We start from the raw sequence: 23,223 nt of genomic DNA on the forward strand, positions 1-23,223 counted from the left end.
CGTTTATTTTCTAAGACTTAAACATTTTCTCAAGAAATTGTAACCAAGGTGCTCAGCAGGCATTTTTACTGCTGAATTGAAGGATTTGACATTACCAAGCCCTAAATGCTGGCTAATATATAGTCATCTTATCCTACGTGGTGGGGAACATTTTAAGATCAAAAATGTGGTTTTTTCTCTTTAGGCAGAAAATACGAATTAGGGAAAAGAGTAGAAAGGTAAAGATGAATTGCAGTAGGCTTAAAATGAAGACAAGGAACAATAACGACATAGCATGTTTGGCGTTTCTTTCTCTGATGGGCATAGTTTTTTTCCTCCCTCTCCTCTGGACATTGACCTTTATGAGTCTATCTATTATCTTCTAGTTAAAACAAGCTGCATTGATCACATCAGCTGCCCAAGATCCATTACCCCTCACATCCACTTACTTTTTCCTTTGAATCCTATTTTCCTCTGAATCTTATTTTCCTCACTCACCTTGAACATTGAGACTCTTGATTGCTCCTCTTGCCTCCCCTCCAAACCAGCTACAGATATTCTCTTCTTCACCATTGATTCTTGTCTCTCACTTTATTTTGTGAGTGCTCTTCCTCAACAGGTAATCCATCCATTAAATATATTGGCTGAGGGCCTACTTTGTGTCATTGCCCAAACCCAGTGCTCCTACTTCCATCACCTCTTATTTACAAGAGAAAATAGAGGCCATCAGGCACGGACTCTCTCCATGGAGACTCCCATTCTACCGACCACCATAGTTCTCTCCTTTGTTGGAAAAGGTTGTCTTCGTTTACAGTCTCCATTTCCTCCCCTCTTATTCAGTCCTTAAACCACTGTAGCCTGGCTGCTGCTTCCGTCACGTCCCTGAATCTGCACCTGCAAAGCTGAAAGAGGAGTGACCTCCTGGTTACAAAAGCCACTGAATGCTTTTCAGTCTTTTTGATTCCAAGTCTTTCTCTGGAATTTGACACTATTGCACACTCTTCTTCATGACGCTCTTTCCTCTGTGGCTTTCTTTGGCCATTGCTTCTTTGTCCGCTTGCAGGGCCCCTTCCTCCTGCTGCCTCTTAAATGTTGGCGCGCCTCTTTGCCCTGCCCTCTGCTCTCTTCTTTTTCACTTTGCATGTACTCTTTAGGGTTGCTACTCACATACTCTGATGAATCAGTCCTAGATCTGGAACTCGTACAGAATCATAGATTCAGCTTTCTATTGGACAACTCTTTTTGCATGTCCCACAGACACCTAAAAGTCAGCAATTTCAAAACAAGCCCCCCGGTAATTCCTCTGCACACTGAGGTTTGAGCAGCCATCTCTAGGGCCTAGCACAATGTCTAGCATCACATTCCACCAGGCCAGCTGTAGTCAGAGGACTTCTTGAAAGGAAACATGTTAGAACCAGGACTCACGGTATCACAGAGGATCCTCCCAATGTCATTGACTGTGTTCCTGTGTACTCAATAACAAGGCAGCATTGGTTTAAAAAGTCATTGACTTTTGATATCCTTCCAGTAAGTTTGAAATTATTTGCTTTTTTGTCTCGTATTGATTATCATCAGTTTGAGATAGCAAGTGGCAGATATTGGTACCTTCTTTGGAGATGGAAAAACCAAGGCCTAGAAAGAGTAAGCATAATGTGTCCACAATCAAAAAGTGATTGATGGAGGAGTCACAGGTTGATTCATTCATTTGTTTAGTCAACAGATATTTACTGCAAACATTGATTCTGTGTCAGGCATGATAGAAATACAATGGAGCGTCAGATAAGATTTTTGGAATAATGGGATATCCTTTGTGCTGTGCTGCTTCTTGGTCCCGATCTTCTTTGCTCTGATTTTTTCCATCTAATTAGTGATAAATGGTAATAATTAGCAAATGTTTTCTATGGGCCAGACAGTATTTTAGAACTTTACACATACTAACTCATTTAATCATCGTGACAACACTTTGAGGTCCGTAACATTATTATTCCCATCCTACAGAGAGAGAAAGTTGGGCAGTAGGAAGTTTAGAAGTGTGTCCCAGGTCGTACTGCTAGTAAGCGATAAGGCCAGGATTTGAACCAGGCATTCTGGCTCCAGAAGCCATGTTCTTCACCACTCCCTCAGCTACACTAGCCCTCAACACTACAATATACCCTTCTACTCATCTGTTTATGATGCTGTATGTGTGGTATATGACAAACGAGTTCTCAACGTGCCAAAATCAACTTGCCATTTTAATAACAGACATTTGGACTGACTTTGCTTTCTTGAGATAGCGCCATGCCCCCCCCCGCCCCGCCCCGAACACCCGAACACACACACATATTGGCATTGCTTTGTCAGTGGTCTCATTTTCTAATCTGAAATCAGTAGAAAGGGAAGAAAAACTTGCAGTTAAGCACAAGTGGTTGTGACAGGTTGCTAAATAAAACTGGTTCAACTGAAGTTCTGAGATTCTTGAGAAATACTGAGAATTTCTTACAAAAGAACTTTTCCTTATAATAGGAAGTCATGGGTCATTGCACAGTTGTAAGTGTCTTAGCAAAGAGAAAATGTGTCTGGAAGCTAAGAAGCATAAAATCTTAATGAGATTATTTGTGGGCTGCTATTTAGGCATAATTTTCAAACTATTAGAAAATATATTTTCCGTGTCTTTACCATCTTAAGTTTCCACTTTTGAAACTTCACATAATTTCGAAATCTTCAGGGTTGTTGAAAGAAAAAGAAAAAAAAAAATAAACATTTATATAAGAATTTGAAGTTTACAAAGTGTTTGCATACACAGTAGGTTACTTGATCATCCTCTTTTTACTCTCTTACAAAACAGAATCACAAGGATATCAATATATGTTGAAGTTTTTAAAATTGTCAATGTTTTATGTGGTAATCCTACAATTACTTGGAAAAAAGGCAAGTATGAATCAGTGAAGCGTTCAGATTACTGAATATTATGAAATGAAAGTTTCATTACTCCCAGTTGCATATAGTGACTTGAGGGCACTGCTCTATTGGTGGGTAACAGTACTGGATGGTTAACCTAGTAGTTGATAATCCAAACCACGAGGCCTCTGAGGTGGCTTGAAATCCCCCTTTGTTCCTCAGTTTTGTATTTTTCATGTGCACAGTCCCATCTCCGTCCTTCACCAACCAAAGGTTACTAGCCAAAACCTGCGAGTGAGTTGTGCCCCTGGGGTTTTTCTTTGCGTCAGGGAGCGTTTCTGCTCTGGGATATTCGTGTATTGGCCACCACTTCCCAAGAGATGGCCACATGTCTCCTAACTTTAAATGAAAACTCTCAATCCCAAAGGTAACTTCAGCTCGGCCTCAGTCTGAATAATCACAAAATCAAAATTAGGTGGGCCTACATGAGTGAGATTTTTCTGCTCAGTCTCTATCATGTCCAGAACATTAACAAAATAGATATTTGACCGAAGGGTGCTACTATGTAAATATGCCTGCTCCTTTTTGATTATTACAGTTATACAGGAAAAGCCCTTCTGTTTTGGTAGAAACTGTGGAAATATATCTAGGTAGCCAAGGAGAAGCTGAATTGTTACTGAAGGATGTGTCACACAGACGAGAAAATAATTTACAAAGCACTGGGTAGAAACTGTTTTCAAACACTAAACAAGTGAGTTCCTTAAGCTGTTTTTTTGGGTGATGGGTGAGTGGTGTTGGTTTGTTTTTTGCTTGACTGTTTATTCTTTTTTTTCTTTTTTTTTTTTTTAACCCCCCCCCCCCCCCCAGAAGAATCTCTTTTTCCTGTAAAGCTGGAGTTTAGGCTCAGCTTCCTTTCAGCTTGGACAAAATGAAAAGTAAAATTCATTTAATACTAATTATAACTTGCATAAGTCTAGTGAAGAGAAACTTAAGAAATGTAATTCTTGTTCTCTAGCTGAGCTTCAAGGCCATATAATTAATATAATTCAATCACTTCTTACCCATTTTTTTCTGCATGATTTAAGACATCAGAATTTAATTCATAGCCAGAATGAAAAATGGACTTAGGAAAAACTTGAGAAGACTAGAGAGGGATTTGCATTCTGCTGCATGGTTGAGCACGTCGCTCAAGTCGCAGCTTTAGAATGCCATGTCCCGATAGCGTTCCCTGTTGAAAACTGGCCAGCAGAGCAGCTTCCTCGTGCCCTCCCGGTGTTCACCACTGTGAATTGTCACGAGGGCCCTGGATGTGAACCTAGAGGGCTCCACAAGATGGCTACACAGCCTGACAGAAGGGCACTGGTATCACTGGGCAATCTGTGCTCTGGTTTATAAGCCCCAGGCTGTGGGTTTTGGAACTGGCCAGCCACCTTGGCTCAACCTTAGATAAATATTCCTGGGCTCTAAGTAGGATAGGGAATTCAAAGCCCTGTTTTTTCCCCAAGTCCTTCCGCAACTAATCCATGACATGCTGTTATGAGTCTGAGCAGAGTGACGATGTTGGAGGAGGAATGGGGGAACGCTTTCTACTGCTGATTAGTGCGTACTCCAGAGCGGTCCTCTTTTCTCCTAGCAATGAAGCCGCTTAGAGGCCAGAGCCTAGCCCACTGTAGCCATTCGCCTGGACCAGCTTTACCCCTAGGGCACTTGGAGCCTTTTCTGAAATGATTTGAGAGGTCTCGAGCAGTACGTTCTACCCACCCAATTTTCTCACATGCCACCTCCATTTTGAGTGGAGCCTTGAAGTTTCATAAGTGGACTTTCATTCTTGAAGTATATGGTTTTGATCTCTCCTAAAATGGAAATCCCACTGTGAGGTATATTACTTCAGGCTATTGTTAGTCATTTATACCAAAGTATGAATTAGTTAAAGGTTTTTTTGTATGACAAGAAGAAAAATAGAAGACATTGGTTGGATGAAATGTTGGCGATGGGATAAGGCCAGGTGGTGGAGAGAGGGTGCAGAACCTGGGACAAAGGCAGAAAGCCAGTTGCCCCCTTCACACATGTGGCCTGGCTGAGGACTGCAGTGACTCCTTCCCTGCCAGAATTTGCTCCCGTGCTTTCCGGGAAACGGAGCATCCCATTTTCCATTTACCTCTCCCTTCTGGCAGGGAAAGACTCGGAGGTCTTTTTACAGCTTTGACTCTTCCTTACCCTTTCTCGATGTGGTTTCATTTCCTTTCCAAGATGAAAGCTTGTCTTTGTCCCCTCCCAGAATAGTTCCAGGCAGCAGAACATAGTGAATCCTTCCAGATAAAAGACCCTGCTGATAAAATGCCAGATTGTTATCAGAGAAGTGAAGTGAGGGGAGTCATGTCCCTACCATTAATTACCTGGTTACAGCTTTGTTTATATCCTGTTCGTTTGGGGGCATGTTTTCTTTGGACAGTTTCTTGTCTGTATTCTGAACTGCAGTCTGATGTTTGTAAAAATCCCAAAGGTCAGGGAATAGTGAGTTCCTTATTTTCTGAAATCTTTAATGGCAAGGAAGAGAATATCGGAGTTTCTGTCTTCCATATGGAAGGAAATAGACAAATGCTTGGTTATGGTGGTTCATTCCTCACCTCAAGCATACAAACCCTCGTATGTTGAATGAACTCTGACTTTGAATACTTAGCTGAGAGGTTACCTGGAAATAGAATGACATTTATCTCTGTGAGGCCATGAGTATCAACTAGTGAATGACTGGGTATCCAGACACTGGGGCCAGAGTCTAAGATGCTGTAAAACTTCTCGGTAAATGTACCTGACACCACTGAACTATACACTTTGAGAATGTGTAAATTGTATGTTATGTGTATTTTACCACAATAAAAGTAAATAAATAAATAATGCTTGCTTCCTGACAGCTCCAATACTTTGGTCACAGTTGGAAATCCCGTAGTGTTTGGCTGCGTAGTCTGCTTTATTTTGAATGGGATTGCTGTTATGTGTAAGGCATTATGCAGCCTTGTAAGAACTGTGAGATTGTGAGCAGAGAACCTTAATGAACACAAGATGAAGAGACTGTTTCCCACCACCATAGGGGTATATTGGGAAGTTTGGGATTGGAAAAGAGTCATATCTTGAAAATGATTGATTCTAAACCACTATAGCCACTCCTTCCACAAACGTAACCAAAGAGAGGGGAATAGGGTCTCTTGACAGCTGGAATAGTGGCATCTATTGCTCTGATTGTCAAATAGTAGCGTTGAAACTTTCCATGACCAGTAGTCCTAGGTAAGTTAACCTCATCTGCAGCATCCGGCAGCCATTAAGTGTCCAAACACATGTTTCTTCACCAAATTAAACTCACATCTGAGGGGCTGGCCCCGTGGCACAGCACTTACGTGTACATGTTCCGCTTCGGCGGCCCGGGGTTCACCGGTTCGGATCCCGGGTGTGGACATGGCACCGCTTGGCAAGCCATGCTGTGGTAGGCGTCCCATATATAAAGTAGAGGAAGATGGGCACGGATGTTAGCTCAGGGCCAGTCTTCCTCGACAAAAAGAGGAGGATTGGCAGCAGATGTTGGCTCAGGGCTAATCTTCCTCAAAAAAAAAAAAAAAAACCTCGCATCTGACCTTATGTTTTCCTGTTAGGTTCTCTCCTCTGCCCAACCCATTTTTACTCTAAGACTTGACTAGTGACTCAGCCAGTCCTTTCAGCTTCTCTGGTGATGAGGGTTCTTTTTGAGAACTAGATTGTTGCATTTTTTTGCTAAGCCAAGAAACTTCTCAAACGCTGCAAACATGTTACCTGGTGACCTACCTGCGATATGAATTTCAGGATAGAAAAGAGAAAGAAAGTATGAAAATAGCCCTGTTCAAAATCAGGAAACTTTGTTTTTGGTAACTCCCAAAGCCCTGAACTCAGATCTCTGACCAAAAGATGCTTTTTTTTCCCCTGTGAGAGAGAGAGAGCGCTCTTGCACACTTCTTACTACCATCATTTGAAGATAGTTGTGAAACATTCATCATGGTTTCAGCAATCTCTTTCTCATATTAAATTTAGTATTTTCCTTAGAAAAGGCAAGAAAATATAGGAAGTTAGGAGGAGGTTAAGGTAAACTTAAAATATAAAAGCTCACTTTGAGTAAAACCAGTAAAAACAAGCCCTGACCTTCTCATAGGTAAGAAAAATTGGAATAAAAAACCATGTGTCCTTTTAGGAAATAAAGATTTTGTGAGAAATAGCATGGGGGGTTAAAGCAAGATGGTGTGAAAGTTGCGTATTAAAAATCTCCACTTCAAAAATTTAGATTTCTTTGCTTTCTTCTTGACTGATGATTTTGTCAGAATAATCATTTGAATAATAAATGAAATGCTTTTAAGTATAGAGGGCAGTGGAGAACTTTTCTGTGGCTTGTACGAACTGGTGATACAGATTATAAACTAAATGATGCCGAATTCCACCAATTTACCTAGGATCCAAATACTAGCAAGTGTAGCCAAAACTTTAGAAATCCACTGATGAAATCATGAAAATGAACGGAAATGATCCAGATTGTTTAATTTTCTTTTGAAATGTTGTATTTATTAGATCTTAGCACCCAGAAGTTAAACAGTATTGAATTTCACACACAGCACTTTATTTTTAATCTTAGGTTGAAGGTTATGTCCTTGGCATGATTGAAGAATGACTCATACAATTTTCGCTGACTTTTTTTTTTGATGGGCAAGGAGGAAAGCTGGAGAGTAAGATGATACTGAATTGAGGCTAAATTTATTAATTGAGTTCAAATGGAAATTAAAAATGTCACTTAATGATTTTCTTTTTTGTTTTATTCCTTTGTATTCCTTCTGTGAAGATTCTCTTGAGTGCTACTTATGTTGAAAATGCAATATAAAATATCTCTTGGCCACTAAAAGTAGCATTGGAATTAGCAATGATTTCTTCTAGTAAATGCATCAAACTGTGTCACAGCCAAAACCTTCAGTCACATGGACACGTTGGAAGATGTGACCAGAATTTTTTATTGACATGTTCCCCATCTTAAAATACAATTACCATGAAATTAATATATTAAGCCTTAGTCACAATCCAGGGATGGACTTAAAGGTAATGTGATTCTCCTTATAATTAGTAACCTAATTAAATGCTGGAGGGCTTTAGCCATATAGTAATGGACCTTGCTTCTGAACAAAGATACCACCAGCGCTGAAATTGTATACTTGTAACTAGTGTATTTTTAATTACTGGTAGGGTATGTGTGTGTGTAATCAGTTTTGTTTCATCTTCAGACTTCGCACAGCAGTCCCCTTTGTGCATGCATTTGGACTATATTAAATAATAATGCACTGGTTTGGTTTCTGTTTTTTCAGAATTTGTCAGAATAATCATTTGAATAATAAATGAAATGCTTTGATTCAAATGCATGATTCAAACTGGGATGAGTTGAAAATTATCTTTTCACTACAGAATAATCAAATTATCAAAATAAGCCAAAATAAAAGATGTTAGGAGGCAGGTTTAATCTACTCAAGATGGAGAAGGAAAAATCTGTTTTACCTTATAATCACATGGAATATCCTTCTGCTAAATTCAGATGAGTTTATTAAAGCTGGCCCAACAAATTGGACATTGCTTGGTTGGTTTGAGTTATTAAGTGTATATAAGAGTAATAAAATTGAATTTCTCTTAATATGTGTTATTGTTGTTCAATCTTGTCGTGGTGAAAAAAAAAAATCTTATAGTTGGAGCACACTGATGTTTGCAGCTAGCACATATTCTGGAGTCAGACAGACCTGACTTTGAATCCCAGCTTGTCCATTCACTCCCTCTGTGATCTTGGCCAAGTCACTGAATGTCTCTGAGCCTGTCCTAGAAGAGCATGTGGAAGATTTGAGCATCGTCCTGAAAAAAACCCCGTTTTTGTTTTTTAATTCTTATATGATTAATTGTTAGGATTTAAGTATTTATTGATTTGACTCTTTAAAAGAGCACATGGAAAAGTTAATTTTGGTCGTAAAAGTTCAAAGGAAATAGCTGGGCTTGTTTAATCTGAGGAAGAGAAGATTTGGGATGTTTTAGAGATAGGATTGGAGGCTGAGAAGGGAAAACAAGAGAGGATGTATAACTTAACTTTTCTAATGTATGTGAAATGTTATTCTTAAAAATAGCATTATTGCGGTATAATTGATATAAAATAAACTGCACGTTTAAAGTGTATAATTTGATAAGTTTATATACCCATAAAATCATCACCACTGTCAAGATAGAATATATCCATCACCCATGAAAGTTTCCTCATGCCCCTTTGTACCTTCTCCAACAACCCCACCCCCGTCACCTGGCAATGACTGTTCAATGTTCTAGCACTACAGATTAATTTGCATTTTCCTAGAATTTAGTAAACAGAATCATACATAATGCATTCTGTTTTGTCTGGCTTTTTCTGGCTTTTTCACTTAGCATAATAATTTTGAGATTCATCCATGTCATTACGTGTGTCAGTAGTTTGTTCCTTTCTATCGACAAGCAGTGTTCCATTATACAGATATACCACAATTTTTTTATGTACTTACTGGTTGATGGACATTTGTGCTGTGTCTAGTTTTGACTGTTACAAATAAAGGTGCTAGGAATATTCATATACAAGTCTTTGTATGGACATATGCTTTCATTTCTCTAGGGTAAACACCTAGGGGTGGAATTTGTGGGTTGTATGGAAGGTGTATGTCTAACTTTTTAAGAAATTGCCAAACCTTCCAAAGTGATTGCACCGTTTTACATTCCCACCAGCAGAGGATGAGAGTTCCAGTAGTTCTGTATGCTAGCCAACACTTGGTGTGCTCGGTCTTTTAAATTTTAGTCTTTCTAGTGAGTATGTAGTGGTATCACATTGTGGTTTCAATGTGAACTTCTCTAAGGACTAAGGACATTGGACATCTTTACACGTGTTTATTTGCCATCCATATTATCTTCTTTGCTGAAGTGTTGGTTCAAAGTTTGACCCAATTTTTTTATTGGGTTGTTTGTTTTCTTATTATTCAGAATATATTCTGGACTCAATTTTTTAGGCTTAGATTCACTTATTTCCTTGGCATGTAGAACCACAAAAACAAAATTAAGTTGCAGCAAGAGTATAATTATACTTAAGGAAGTGCTCTTTGACTGTGACACTAATGTGGGCACTGGGACAACCAAAGGAGGATGTAAAACTTTCCCTGAAGATATTTAAAAATAGGGCCGGCAGTGATCTGTTTGGATGCTGTAGGCATCCTGATGTTTGACTCAATTTACCTAATTGCAGTCTTCATTTGAGAAAAGAATCTTCCCTGAGGTGGGTCTATTGCTACCATCTCAATATTCCTTGCTCTTTTGTGCTGTTTTTTCAGGCTGAAAAAGTGCAGTTTCTTGGAATTTTTCAAAACTTTCCATGTACTTTATGGTTTTTAAAAATTTATTATTTCTGATTTTAGCTTCAAGTGTTGCTACAAAACCTGAAGAGGGTCATTCAGGGGCATTAATTAGCTTTAGCAAAAACAAATTGCAGTCTCTGGAGAGTAATCAAATTAAAAGAAATGCTCAAATTTCTCTCATCTAGCAGTAGCACAAATCATTGTTTTAGCTGATAGTATTGGGAAGATTCATTTAACTCTCTGTAGAGGCAAAATAATTAACTAGATTCTAGAGAAGAGGTTCTGCATGATTAAAGGAGTCGGGGTTGTTTTCGCCTGCGGAAGGGAAGAGTAAGGGGTGACTTAATGACAGGATTCCAGTATAGTTAATGAAGGGTTTTCCTGTGTGTGGAGAACACTGCTCATTTGTTCTCCAGCTCCAGAGAGGTTCAAACTAGAGAAAATTGGCTCCAACTATAGAAGATTGAATGTGGTTAGTGTTAAACATAAAACTTTTATTATCATCATCAATATTATTGTGAGATGAAGCAATGGAACAAGTCAAGAGAGGTCATAAAGATATTTTAAAATAAAAAAGATAGGTATCTGCCTGCAATGTTTAAATGTCCATTGAATTATAGGATTTTTTATTGAAGGAGACCTTAGAGATCACATATTCTAATCTCCTTTTACAGATGAGGATGTGAAAGGACATTATGTAACTTGCCTGTGGCCACCTTGCTAGATGATAATATTTTAATCTGAGATTTTAAAAGTAGCCTCGCTTAAGAGACACCAAGGGGATCGTCTAAGAGTTTCTGCTTCACAGTAGGTTTCACTCCACCAAAATAGTCACTCAAGGCTGAGAACTACGTGTATTATTTTTTCCTAAGCCCATGAAGATCGTGCCAATGTACTGACCTGTATGTGTCTCTTCTTGTCATTAAAAATGTTAAAGATTTTTGTTCTTGGACATTTTGAACTTGTCTCTAAATAAATACGATGCTTTGAAAGACTGTAGATACTTTGACCCGAGGTGATCAGTATTGATAGAGGACAGCAGAGGTCACTGCCACAGTCTGTAGGGAGCTTGCCTTAGTCTTATGGGGTTCTTCATAAACTTTTGGTTGATGGCTGTGCTGGAAAGACTGTAATTTGGTGGATGACTTTGGGTCACTTAGTATATCCTAGTGACTAATTTGCCTTCCTTAAAGATAACACATTTTAAAGCTTTAGGTTTTGTTGAACACTAGTTGGAGCGGTAGGAAATGTATTTATGCCACCAATTCGTTGTGTATGGGATGTGCAAATATGAGTCCTAACCATTGGAATTAGTGGGATAAATTGCTCATAAAGGATTGCACATCCATTACCACAACAGAAAGAAATTGGCACAATGTACTTTATTTAATTGTGGTTACATTTTGTTTGGTAACTCATCATGCTGCACATGTTCCCACTAGACCATCTAGAGCAAAAACCTACATGTGTTTATATGGTATTATATTCTTATTTCAAAGGGTTCTATGTGATTACTAAAAATGAGATAAAATATTTGAAATTACCTAGCACATTGCCTGACAAGTAGCAGACACTCAGTAAATGTCCCTACCTTCCCTTCCTTGGGTTTTAGCATGGGCATTGGACGTTCTCAGAAGTGTGACAGAGTCTTATCAAAAGGGAAGTTAATAAAATTGTTCACATTTAAAAGTGTTTATTTTAAAATTATCATCAGTGTATGTTGAGCATAACTTGACTCACAGGCTGCTTAGATTTTATAAGATTTTATATCTTTTCTGAAATCAACACCTGAACAGTCAAGTTCTCTTGGTCCAAGAAAGAGTTACTCAGCACCTAGGATTTGTCCAGCCAGTCTTGGCCTAGATTTAGGGTGCTTTGAACACCAGAATGAGAAATTTGTATTTAGTGTGGCAATAGAGAGCTATCATAGGTTCTGGAACATTTGAAAGCTAAAAACAAATAAACAACTCAAAAATGAGACCAAAAACAGTCCTTTCCAAACCTTCCTCCTAAGTATATATGTGTTAGGTTAAAAAGAAGAGGGTAATTCTCTCTATACCTTTGTGTAGTTTCTTAAATTCACCACCCGGTGCTGTGTTTGTGAACTGAAAACCATTCACTGTAAATACGGAACCACATGCTCTAAAGGTTAACGGGTAAGTTTCAGCTGTATGAAATCACTTTGAGAACTTGGCCTTTGAACAGTGACCATCACCACAAGGAGACCCAGCATGTTCAGGACCGTTTTCTCCAGCCAACCCACTACCTGCAGGGAAAGGAGAAGACATGCTGGGGCCAGGTATTAAGTTCCACCCCTTTAAAGAATCACTGGCTGCCTGAATGTGTTCATCTCTTGGTCTTTTGTGAATCCAGAGCTGAAACAATGTGAGGGCTTTTGCTACTGAGAGGAATGTGCAGCTCTTTCACTCAGTTTGCACAAGCTGCAGCCCTCTGCTCCTGCCCTGCACACAGCTTATCCCAGCCCGAGAGCCCCGAGGGTAGATTCAGAATGCTTTTCCAGCTGTCCCTGAGAAGACCAGTAGACCAGTATGCGGCTTGTTGATCCAGGGTCAAAGAGAAAACCCACAGACGGACTGGGAGGGAAGGTTATGCCAAAATTTCAAACTAAATCTAGTGTTTATTTTCATTGCTTAGGAAAGTTTTATACTATTTATGTTAAGAGTTTTGTAATTTTTTTCAGTTTATAATACTCCATTTTATTTTAAGTGAAGACTGAAATTAATGATTCCCTTTTAATCTCTAGGGCTTCCAAAGTCTTTGTATTTGTTTTGCTGTGAAGTCTTTTCCATGTTTTTCTGAGTCAGGAAAGAATCATTGTTAAGGTATACCACATTTTAGTGCTCCAAAGGAAAAAAAAAAACCCTCTTTCCAGCTTTCTAGACAATTTGGTTGGAATCTGAAAAATTCAGTTTCAAATTGTATTTGTTGTTGTCTAGGCAAAAAATAATGAAAGAATGAAATGAAATGAAATTTCAGGTGAAATACAGTTTTCCTACTTCATCTCTATGTTTGATATCAGCAAGTAACCAGGGAGTAGCATTCAGAAATCGTGCATACTTTCATTTATTTAAGACATGTTTGTAATTCTAAAAAATGAAAGAGCGTTATTTAAGGAGGTTTTTAAAGTAAGTACCACACTGGATACCTTCCCCCATCCCTCTTGGAAGAGTCCCTTTCTTTATTTCCTAACACTAAAAGGAATGGTATGAATGCAAGTAGCCATTGCCAGTTACATCCATGACCCCATGTCCTTGCCATGTGCGTGGAAGGGCTGTGCCCAGTTCTTGCAGGGGCAAGAAGAGAGATGTCAGAGTCGGGAGGCTGATTCCCAGCTCCTGACAGCTGCCATTTTCACCACTTTGGGATTAATAGCCTGTGGCTAGTCAGCCCGGGTAAAGCCTTGGTAACTTGGAGGCATAGCGGAGGTGACCTGAAAAGGATGCATCTTCTCTAGCTTAGACTCTGGTTGGGTTGTCCCAGGTGGTTGCACACTGCAGTTTTCAGATGTTCTATTGTGGCTTATTGTTGTGGCATTTCTTCATGAAAATATTTTTAGAAGGTTTTGCTCTTTGCAGAAGTTAATTTGCAAGGAACAGTTAGTGTTTTGAGCTGCCCAGTAGACAGACATTTAAACTAAACATTCTACCTGCAGGTACATGTACTTTTTTTTGTCCATGAAAGCTGGAAACGTACAATTTTTATCTTAGCTACTATCTGCTGCTCTTATTTCCCCCTCACTGCCCAAACCAAGCATTTTAAAAACTCAGACTTCAAAAGTCCTGAACCCATTACCTTTCCAAGAAATATATTTGAAAAGAGAAATCCATGAGCTGTGCAGAGGGCAAGATTACAGTAAATGCAACTTTTAAGTGCTAGTGGTTTGAGTTGCAGGAAAGGAACAAGTAGTTCAGGTGGTGGTAGGCCCTTTGATGAACTGAAAATTGGTATAGGAAGGACAAATAGAGAATCTGGCAACTTTGATGGGCACTGAACTCACCTGAAAACGTGGAAGAAGGGCTTCAGGAACGCCACAATTATAACAAAAACATATTTAATAGTCATAGGACACGCTGAAGTGTCTGCTTTTTCAAATTCACCGGTGCAAACTTATTTTTCTAGTGGTTTCTCGCCTTTATGCATGCACACATACCCACACATGTACGTGTTTCCTGAAGGCAAGATTTGAAACTAGGAACCACACGATAAAAAGGAAAAAGAAATCTTTGGTGAAGCAGCATTAGAATTGACAGAAAATAGAATTCGGGCCCTGGACCTGAGAAATGAAGGCAGCAGGCCCTCATGTAAACAAGTCCGTTGGCCCCAGAGAAACTCAGTTTTCCTTCTCTCCTTCTCAGCTGCTTTGGTGGGACGGGGAAGAGTTGGCCTTTGTGAGCACTTGCAGCCTGTTCGGGACAGCGAGTCTGTGTTCTCAGTGGTTGGTGAGGTAGACAACCCTAGAGAGTTTGTACTTGCAGATAAAGCTTTAACGTTTCAAAGTTCTTCCACCTACTAGATTCAATAATAGCTACCATTTATTGATCACTAACTTCTAGGCATTGTATTTTATATGCATTGTTTAATTTAAGCTTCACAACAGCCCTCTGAGGTAGTTACTCTCCCCATTTTACAGAAGATAAAAACTTAGGAGGTTCACTGACCTGTCCAAGGTCACACACTAGTAAATGACAGGAGCTGGATTTAAACTTAGGTCTGCTGGATTCCAGAACATGTCCTTAACTTCTGTCCTATGAGCTATATTATTCAAAACTATAAAGACCCTGTTTCTGCTCTCAAGTCATTTTGGTCTAGGCAACGTGATGCCCGAGGGCTACTGTGAGGAAGGCAAATGAGGTGTGCCCCCCCTGCTTGGGCAGTTCTAAATATGCAATCGCAGTGACAGGTATGGGAAAGAAAGTGATGGATTCTGACCAGAGGAAGTGCAGTCAGATTTTGGAAAAGAAGTGATACCTGAGCAGAGTTAGGAGGATTAAGGAGTTCCCCAGCTGTACAAGGGTGAAAGGACATTGATTCCAGTGAGAGTGAACTGCAGTGTGCAAAGGCACCAAGGATGAAACAGTGGTTGGTTTGACAAGAATATATAGAGAAAGATTTTTTCTTTTAAATATTATAACCTGAGGCCTCAGCCTACCCCTTCTCACCCAGACTTCAGAGACATCCTGCAAGATAGGGTTGTCTCAACTTTTAAGATTGTCTGTAGATGATCATTCCCCAGGGGCAGTCAGTCATACTATATAAGAAAGACAGGGCCTTCTTGAGTAAATTGAGTGAGGGGGCTTGAGGGTAGGTCAGACATAGCTTCTTTAGCCCAGCTCCCAAGATGCTAACCCCTTGGTCAAGTAGGGGCATCTAGAGAAAGTGGGTGATCATTTTCATTTGGGGGCTTCTGATTTGTACAAGGTACAGCTTGACCTGTGGAAAGTGAGGATTAGGACTGGCAATTGGTCTAGGAATGCAGAAGACCTGGGGAACGTTAGATATGTCAGTGAGGGAGAGTAGAAGGGGATATTGGCTGGATCCTGAAGCCATTCTGAGACTTTTCTGAAGACTCTGATTCTGGGTCTTGTAAAATGGGGACTCTTTCAAGGCCACTGGGCCTTACGTAGTCCTCTCAGTTCAAAAATACCTCTCCCACGTTACCTAAAAGTGTTCTCTCAGCCATTCTGCCTTCCTATGAGGATTAAATGATATAATACATGCAAAGCTTTTTACACTAAGTCTGGCCCTCTATAGACACTCGGTAAATGTTAGTTATTATCAGCATCATCTTTATTGTTCTGCTTTACATTCTGCCAATAAGAAACTGCTTGGTTCCATAAGTCGTTCGTGCCTCAATGTGATTAGGTTGAACACGTTACTTTGGAAACATTTGGCTTTTCCAAGGCTCTGAGGATTTTGAGATAACTAGTTTGTGAGTCTTAGAAAGATTGAATTTTGCAGGTGGACAGACCCTAATTAGAATTCAGGATCTGCCACTTGCTAGTTTTATGACCTAAAGTATGTTGGGAAATCTCACTTTCCTTATCTTAAAAGAGGAATGATGATAATGACCTTGTAATGAAGATTTAGTGAAGTGGATACAATAGTGTGTCTAAAGGAGGTAGCTGGTCCTCGCTCACAGTAGTCATTTAATAAACCTCAGTGCCCTTCCTTTTGACTGGATGCACTGAGGGGCAGTTGGGGTTCAGGAGGGAAAGGCACGGGCCTGGTGAGGGCCCCTCTTTCGTGCCAAACCCAAATGTTCTTTCTTTCTGACCCCACTTAGTTACAGCTGGACTATGATCTCCCAGACCACCCACCCTCCTCTCTGGGTGTCCCACCTCGGTTCTTCTACAGAAGCCTGTGTTTACTTCTCGGGGCCCTGAGAAGCATTGATTGATTGGCCCCTCTTTCTCCCTGGACTGTAGGTTCTCTGTGGCCTGGGCAGGGACTTTGCTCTCTGATCCTCTGGTGCTTAACCCAGGGCATGCTTGCGCTAGGCACTCACATACCTCAGCTATGGCTCTGGGGCAGCAGAGACAGTTTTGATGATGTCCAGTCACTTACCTGTGAAACCTTTCAGGAAAACTGCAATAGGTTCTGAGAGTGAACAGAAAAGAGAAACACCTGGAAAAAAACTAAGCCTCCACTCTGTGAAACTAGGTGAAGTGAGGGGATGATCTCAGCATACTATATTCTAAACGCTCCGGTGTTCCTGAAGTCCAAAACTGTGTATCACCCTCACTTGCAGGTCCCTTGTCTCCTCCAGAAAGCCCCTCTTACTCTCCCTTCTGTGCCACTCCACACCTGGGTGTGTCTCCGTGGGTACTGCTGATTTGTGATCCTGAGGCTGTCTCTCTGGCTCCCCCTCTAACCTGGTGGTTTCCCTGTGAGCAGTGTCCTATTTGTCCATCTCTGTATCTCTAACACAGAGCACATGGCTGACAGTCACACTGTGTGCAAAGGAGCAACTGGATATCCTTGACTGGGGTCTGGGAAACACCTCCCAAAGGGTTTGGATGTGCGTCACAAACCTCCTGAAATTGTTTGGGAAATTGTGTATATATGTTCATAAATCTCTTTCTCTTGTGACAGTCCACAGTTTATGTTAGATTCTGAAATGTTTTCATGATCTTACAAATGTTAAAAAGAAAAAACACCAAAAACCCAACACACTCATTTAGAGATTTTCCACATACTTGTAAATTAAAGCTTGTGCTTTTATTAGATAGGAGATATTTTTCTGTTCCCTTAATTTCCAGGTGTGAGCTACATCTTGGAATAGCCCACGAGCTCCATCTTGGAGCCATGGATGGTGGTTCTGGCTCAGACACTGCTGCTTACACCCTGAAGGGTACACTTAGCTTTTCTGAGCTTCATTTTATTTTTCGTCTGTTAATTTAGGTATATAGTGCCATCATGTTCTACAGGAATGTTGCATAGTAAAAAGGTAATGGGTGTGCAGGCATTTTATAAACTGCCAAGGGCTGTACAAATGCGAGTATTACTATGTGTCATTTCTCATGTTACACAGTGCCGAGAATGCAGTAGGCAATCAATAAATATGTGATTAGAATGAGCATGGAAGGGTTTACTGGGGTAAGAGGGCTAGATGTTTAAAGACTCTATTGTGTGCGCGTCCCACAGATCCTGCGGAGGACCTAGTATTCAGGCCTACCGTGCAGCCAGGGCTACTGAGGAAATGATTTCCAAACTATGGTAGAAGTGGAAATGACCTTTGAGATTCCAAATCCATTTGCTTTATTTTCCAGAAGAAATTGAGATTTAGGGAGATAGAGGCTGTCCCACTTCTTTTGAGAAGGGCTTGAGCTTCCTCCTCATCACTTTTTTTTTTTTTGAGGAAGATTAGCCCTGACCTAACATCTGCTGCCAATCCTCCTCTTTTTGCTGAGGAAGCCTGGCCCTGAGCTAACATCTGTGCCCATCTTCCTCTACTTTATATGTGGGCTGCCTGCCACAGCATGGCTTGCCAAGCAGTGCCACGTCCACACCCAGGATCCAAACCGGCGAACCCTGGGCCGCTGAAGCAAAACATGCGAACTTAACCCCTGCACCACCAGGCTGTCCCCCTCCTCATCACTTTTAACAGAGTCCAAAGGATAACAAAATCTCCTTGCCTTCATATCATCAGTTTGTTGTCTTATCTTTCTTTTTTTTTTTTAAAGACTTTATTTTTCTTTTTTCTCCCCAAACCCCCCAGTACATAGTTGTGTATTTTTAGTTGTGGGTCCTTCTAGTTGTGGCATGTAGGACGCTGCCTCAGCATGGCTCGATGAGCAGTGCCGTGTCTGTGCCCAGGATCCGAACCATCGAAACTCTGGGCCAGCAAAGCGGAGCACATGAACTTAACCACTCGGCATGGGGCCGGCCCCTGTTCTCTTATCTTTTAAAAAATGTTACAGTCTTCACACCACAGTATTAATTCTTCCGCTGGGGCCACTTAGAGGCCTGTAGTTCCTAGAATATGCTGATCCTGTACCAGACACAGGCACAGTGCACTCTAAAAGCTTTGTATTTCCAAAGCACCTTTCCTCTTGTAATGTCCTCATGGACATCACATCAGGGCACTGGATGTACATTATTGCAGCCACTCTCAGCTCCACTGAGACCCAGCGAGGGACTGTGACTTGTCCAGGTCACAGAACTCAGTGTCCAAAACAGGAGAAAAATCCAGGTGCTCTGATTTTGCATCCTAATAGCCACTAGATTCTGGATCCCTGAAGAACACCTCTGCTTGATTTTGGCACATTTACTGAGTCAAACTAGGAGACTTTATCCGGGGGAAAGATAGATTTTAGCTTCAAATACATTCCACTTAGGCCTGTAAAGACTATGTTTATATTCCCTCACCCTCCGGGCCACGTACACCTGGAGAAAAGCTGAAGCTCATCAGACCACCTCCCATCCATCAATAGCTGACAAAACAGTAACCTGGAAATGGTTTTTTTGCTTCTTGGTTGTGTGTGTGTGTGTTGACTATAATCTTTCCTTCCTTTCAAACAATTTGCAATAGAGAGGAGTTTGAAATTACATTTAATCATTGCTTTATAATGAGTGTTACTTAATTAAATGTTACTTTAAAAATAGGCTTCTTCTCTTTTTCTGTGATTACATTACTTTTTCGAGGGGAGGTTCTGTTTTGCTCTTTATCCTGATGTGTGCCTTTGGAAAGTACCCTAGTACAGGGTATCGGAAAGCAGAAAACTCTGGCACTTTTCCTACTTTCCATTCTTTCTCCTGTATGGATGCCAGATTCCTTTGGGAAATCATCATTTGCAAAAGGTCAGGAGCAAAAGGAGGGGCATTCTTTAGTGTACAGTTACTGCTAATTAGAAACTAAACATCTGTAACCATGTCAGAGTTATTTGTATTTGAAAAGAAACATTTATACTCAAGAGTCCTTTTGGTAACATAAAACACACTATAACACAGTGTGTGTATGGCGGGGTGGAGGACAGACAGACGGAGAAGCTTCTGACAAATGACTGTGCCGAGTGAGGTCATTTGCTAATTAAATCTCAAAGCATTTTCAGAGTATTTTCTTTTCTCTGTCAAGTGAAGTTTTCTCACTCACGCCCCCAACCCCGCATGGGTCAAAGCAAACTGTGTTTTACTGTGTTCACCAATTACAGATCAAACATTTAATCATGTTAAAAGAAAAATGAGTGACAAAATGGGTGAGTTGGCAGAACCTAGTCAAAGACCATTGGGAAATCTTTAGCCTTAACCTTCAGTGTCTTCCCATAATGTAACGTAAGGTGAGCTCTTCCCCATCCTGAAAGTGTGTGCTGATTGACCTATCTCACGGACCTACAGTCTTAGGGGAAAAAAACTGACACAATGTTTTGACTTACCCTGTACCTCTTTCTCCTCTCTCCCTACTCCTACTCCACATGATGAAATTCTACTTGGATCATTGCATTTGAACAGAAATTTATGTGCATTTTCATTGTCATATTAAGGTAAATGCAGTGATACTTCTGGGGTGTTAGAAAAAATTCAGTCATAGGGCCTTGTCTCTTTCCATGCTAAGCCCACATGACCACATGGGCCTAGTGGCCCAGCTCTTACCAGTAATTCCTTCTTGGAATACTGATCAATTTTAAAAATAAAAAAGCAAGAGGCCATCTCTTTGCCCTGCAGAGTCTGCTATCACCTGATCTTCCCCATCCTTGTCTTGGCATCTAAGACATTTCTGTAAGTTGAGTTACTTTTTTAATTGGATGAAAGAGCATGAAGTCTTGAGAGTTCTAGTCAAGAACTTATTTAAGCTAGAACCTACCGTATTGAACTTTCCTCTTAAATAATAACCTATCTGTGAAGGCCCTCAAGGGCACAGTTTCAAGAGAATGGCTGTGGACTCTAAGGTTCTGAGTGTTTGCAAAGTCAAGAGGCCCTTAGATGACCTACCTTTCCAGTGACCTTTGTAGAATCTCAAAGTTGCACTTGTCCATGACTTTCCCTTGTTTAAGAACTGACTTCTTTTCAAGCGCTTAGGGTGTGAGTCAGCCCAAAGGCAAGGATTTGGTAACTTGAGGGTCCATCTCTTGTTTTCTTGACAGTTAGTTCAGATCATGCAGTCTGGCCTGACCCACTTCTCAGCCTGAAGTTCCACTGTTATTCATGAGCCTCCACTTCAACCAGACATATCAACCTATTCCTTGAGCATTTCTACTCTTGCTTTATTCTACTGACCCTGGCTGAAACAACTGCCTGGTTTCTTTTGGCGTACTTGAATCATGCTTGCTTTCCTAAGCTCCATCCTTCTCAATACCACAGCCCAGTCTTATCCTCCTATAGCTATAATGTCAGGATCACCTGCTTATCACTTTTCCAGTACTGTCTTGTGCTTTTGGTCTTCTTTTCAAATGTACTTCTCATCTTGCCAACCAGAGTATAGTCTCCTTAAAGACACCAGTGATGTCTTATTTCTCGTGGCACTTATCATGGTGTTTTTGTTCATTATGAGTTCCTGATAAATAGTTGTCTGATTGTTGAAGAGTAAGCTGTTTTTGCTACTACTTGTTTATTGTTTTATTCCCAAAGCCTATCTGATTTATCACTGTGACAGAATCATAGGTATTCATGGTGTTTATAAGAAAAGCAAAGTCACCTGTAGAACGAATGCAAATACTAAAAAACCCAACATCCTTTGGAATAAGGAGCAACTCCCCTTGCCCCCAGCTTGGATCTCCCAGCGGGAGCTAGATAGAACATCAGCGTATCCAAAGGCACACATGTGGAAATGAGTGTTGAATGGTCTTATGTTCTTATTTCTTCCCAGATGTGGTCACTCACCTTTCTACCGCTCCCGTGAAATGGCAGCTCGTGCCTTGGTCCCATTTGTTATGACAGATGAAATCCCTGACACCATCCGAACTCTGTTGGCTAGACTCCCTGACTGCACTGACCAGTGTTTCCGGCAAAACCATATTCATGGGACACTTCTTCAGGTAATTAAAGTTACTTTGTGTGACATCTGTCAAATACCACAGAATGAACTTTGATTTCTCATATACTATTTCAGCTGAAGATTTGATACACAAGTTTTTAAACTTTACTGTACAACTGTTTTTCCGTTGCTGAAAGAACGTGTATTTCCTAGGTGTGCTTTTTCCATCCTAAACGTGAATACGGTATCACACTGTGACTCAGTCAGATCATCTTTTGCATTAAATCCTGTGTTTTCTACTGCATGCTTTTCTGTTTGGACTTACCTCTGTGAACCAGATAACGTTTTGCCTTTTTTATCAAGTATGCCTGCAGAACATTCTGGGCCACTCCCTGTTCAGGGTGAAGTTGCGAGCATTCCTTGAAAGAGAGGTTAGCCCAAGAAGCACAGAGAGAGTCGTACACATTGGAAAGAGTTTGCCTGCCGCATAACATGGAAATATCAAACCCTACTTTCTTGTTTTCTCTGTGCTACAAAAGAGACTTTTTAATTGTTTTTAACTTAACATTTCCTCTAGAAAAGACTCAAGTACAACAAATGAATGAGAAGTATATTTCTTATTGAAACTATCCTTTTTAAACCCTAACTGAACTTGGGGCCCCTTGATGTTGGTGAGAAGATCTGCGGTTCGCACGGCTGCTGTCGCCACTCAGGTGGGTGGGGCTGGGGTGGGATTTGAATATCGGGTCGTGTTTCCGATTTGTGAGCAGAGTTGAGAGATGGCCTTGAGATCCCAATATATATTATAAGCTTGAGGTCTGCACTGTTGACACGGAGGTAGTGTGTAGAGTGGTTAACAGGATGAGACTCTGGAGCCACACTGTCCGGGTGTCAGCCTCAGATCCACCACTCACCACCTGTACCTCTGTGTCTTCATATTCTAAATGAGGGTAATAGTAGTGTATACCTCATAGGGATTTGGTGAAGACTAAATGAATTAATGCATATGCAGTGCTTAGAACAGTACCTCCTACATTATAAGATATGTAGATATAGATAGTTATTATGATTCTTACCATAGTTTTAATGAGCTTATGCTATAATGAAAAACAATATTTTTACTAACTAATTCCCTCTAGGTGAGAACGCTAGATAGGCCTGTCTTCTTGCTTTCTTTCCTTGGTTGTTTTATAAATTCAACAAGTATTTATTGAATGCCTCGTATGTACTACTGTGTTACAGTCAAAACAATGACTAAGTCAGTTCTTGCGTGAAAGGAGTTGAGAACAATAAAAGACCAGAAAACGGGCAATCACAATGTAGTGTACTAAGTGGCAGGGGAGCACAGAACGTGGCTGCCTGACTGGTCTTGGGGAAGTCAGTGAAAGCTTCCCAGAGAAAGTGACATCTGAGCAGAGAGCAGAAGAAGTTAGCCAGTGAAGGGAGGGAAAGAGTCTCCCATGCAGACGCAACAACATTTAGAAAGGCTCAGGCTGGGTGAAAAGTCAGCCATCTAGGAACTGCAGA

The 23,223-nt window shown here is 40.6% G+C and overlaps 1 protein-coding gene across 8 annotated transcripts in view; it reads left to right on the plus strand.

Annotated features, from left to right (window-relative positions):
• THADA (THADA armadillo repeat containing) overlaps positions 1–23,223 on the plus strand; it is a 307,690-nt gene that overhangs the window by 145,418 nt on the left and 139,049 nt on the right. For all 8 annotated transcript variants that reach the window (XR_011526117.1, XM_070572782.1, XM_070572784.1 and 5 more), the window contains one exon: positions 21,589–21,757. Coding sequence is in view for 7 of the 8 variants with exons in the window: in XM_070572782.1 (XP_070428883.1) it covers positions 21,589–21,757 (169 nt within the window). In the remaining variant the exon portion in view is untranslated. The remainder of the gene's footprint in view (positions 1–21,588; positions 21,758–23,223) is intronic.

This window comes from Equus przewalskii, chromosome 14, assembly GCF_037783145.1.
Source record: "Equus przewalskii isolate Varuska chromosome 14, EquPr2, whole genome shotgun sequence".
Lineage (NCBI taxonomy): Eukaryota > Metazoa > Chordata > Mammalia > Perissodactyla > Equidae > Equus > Equus przewalskii.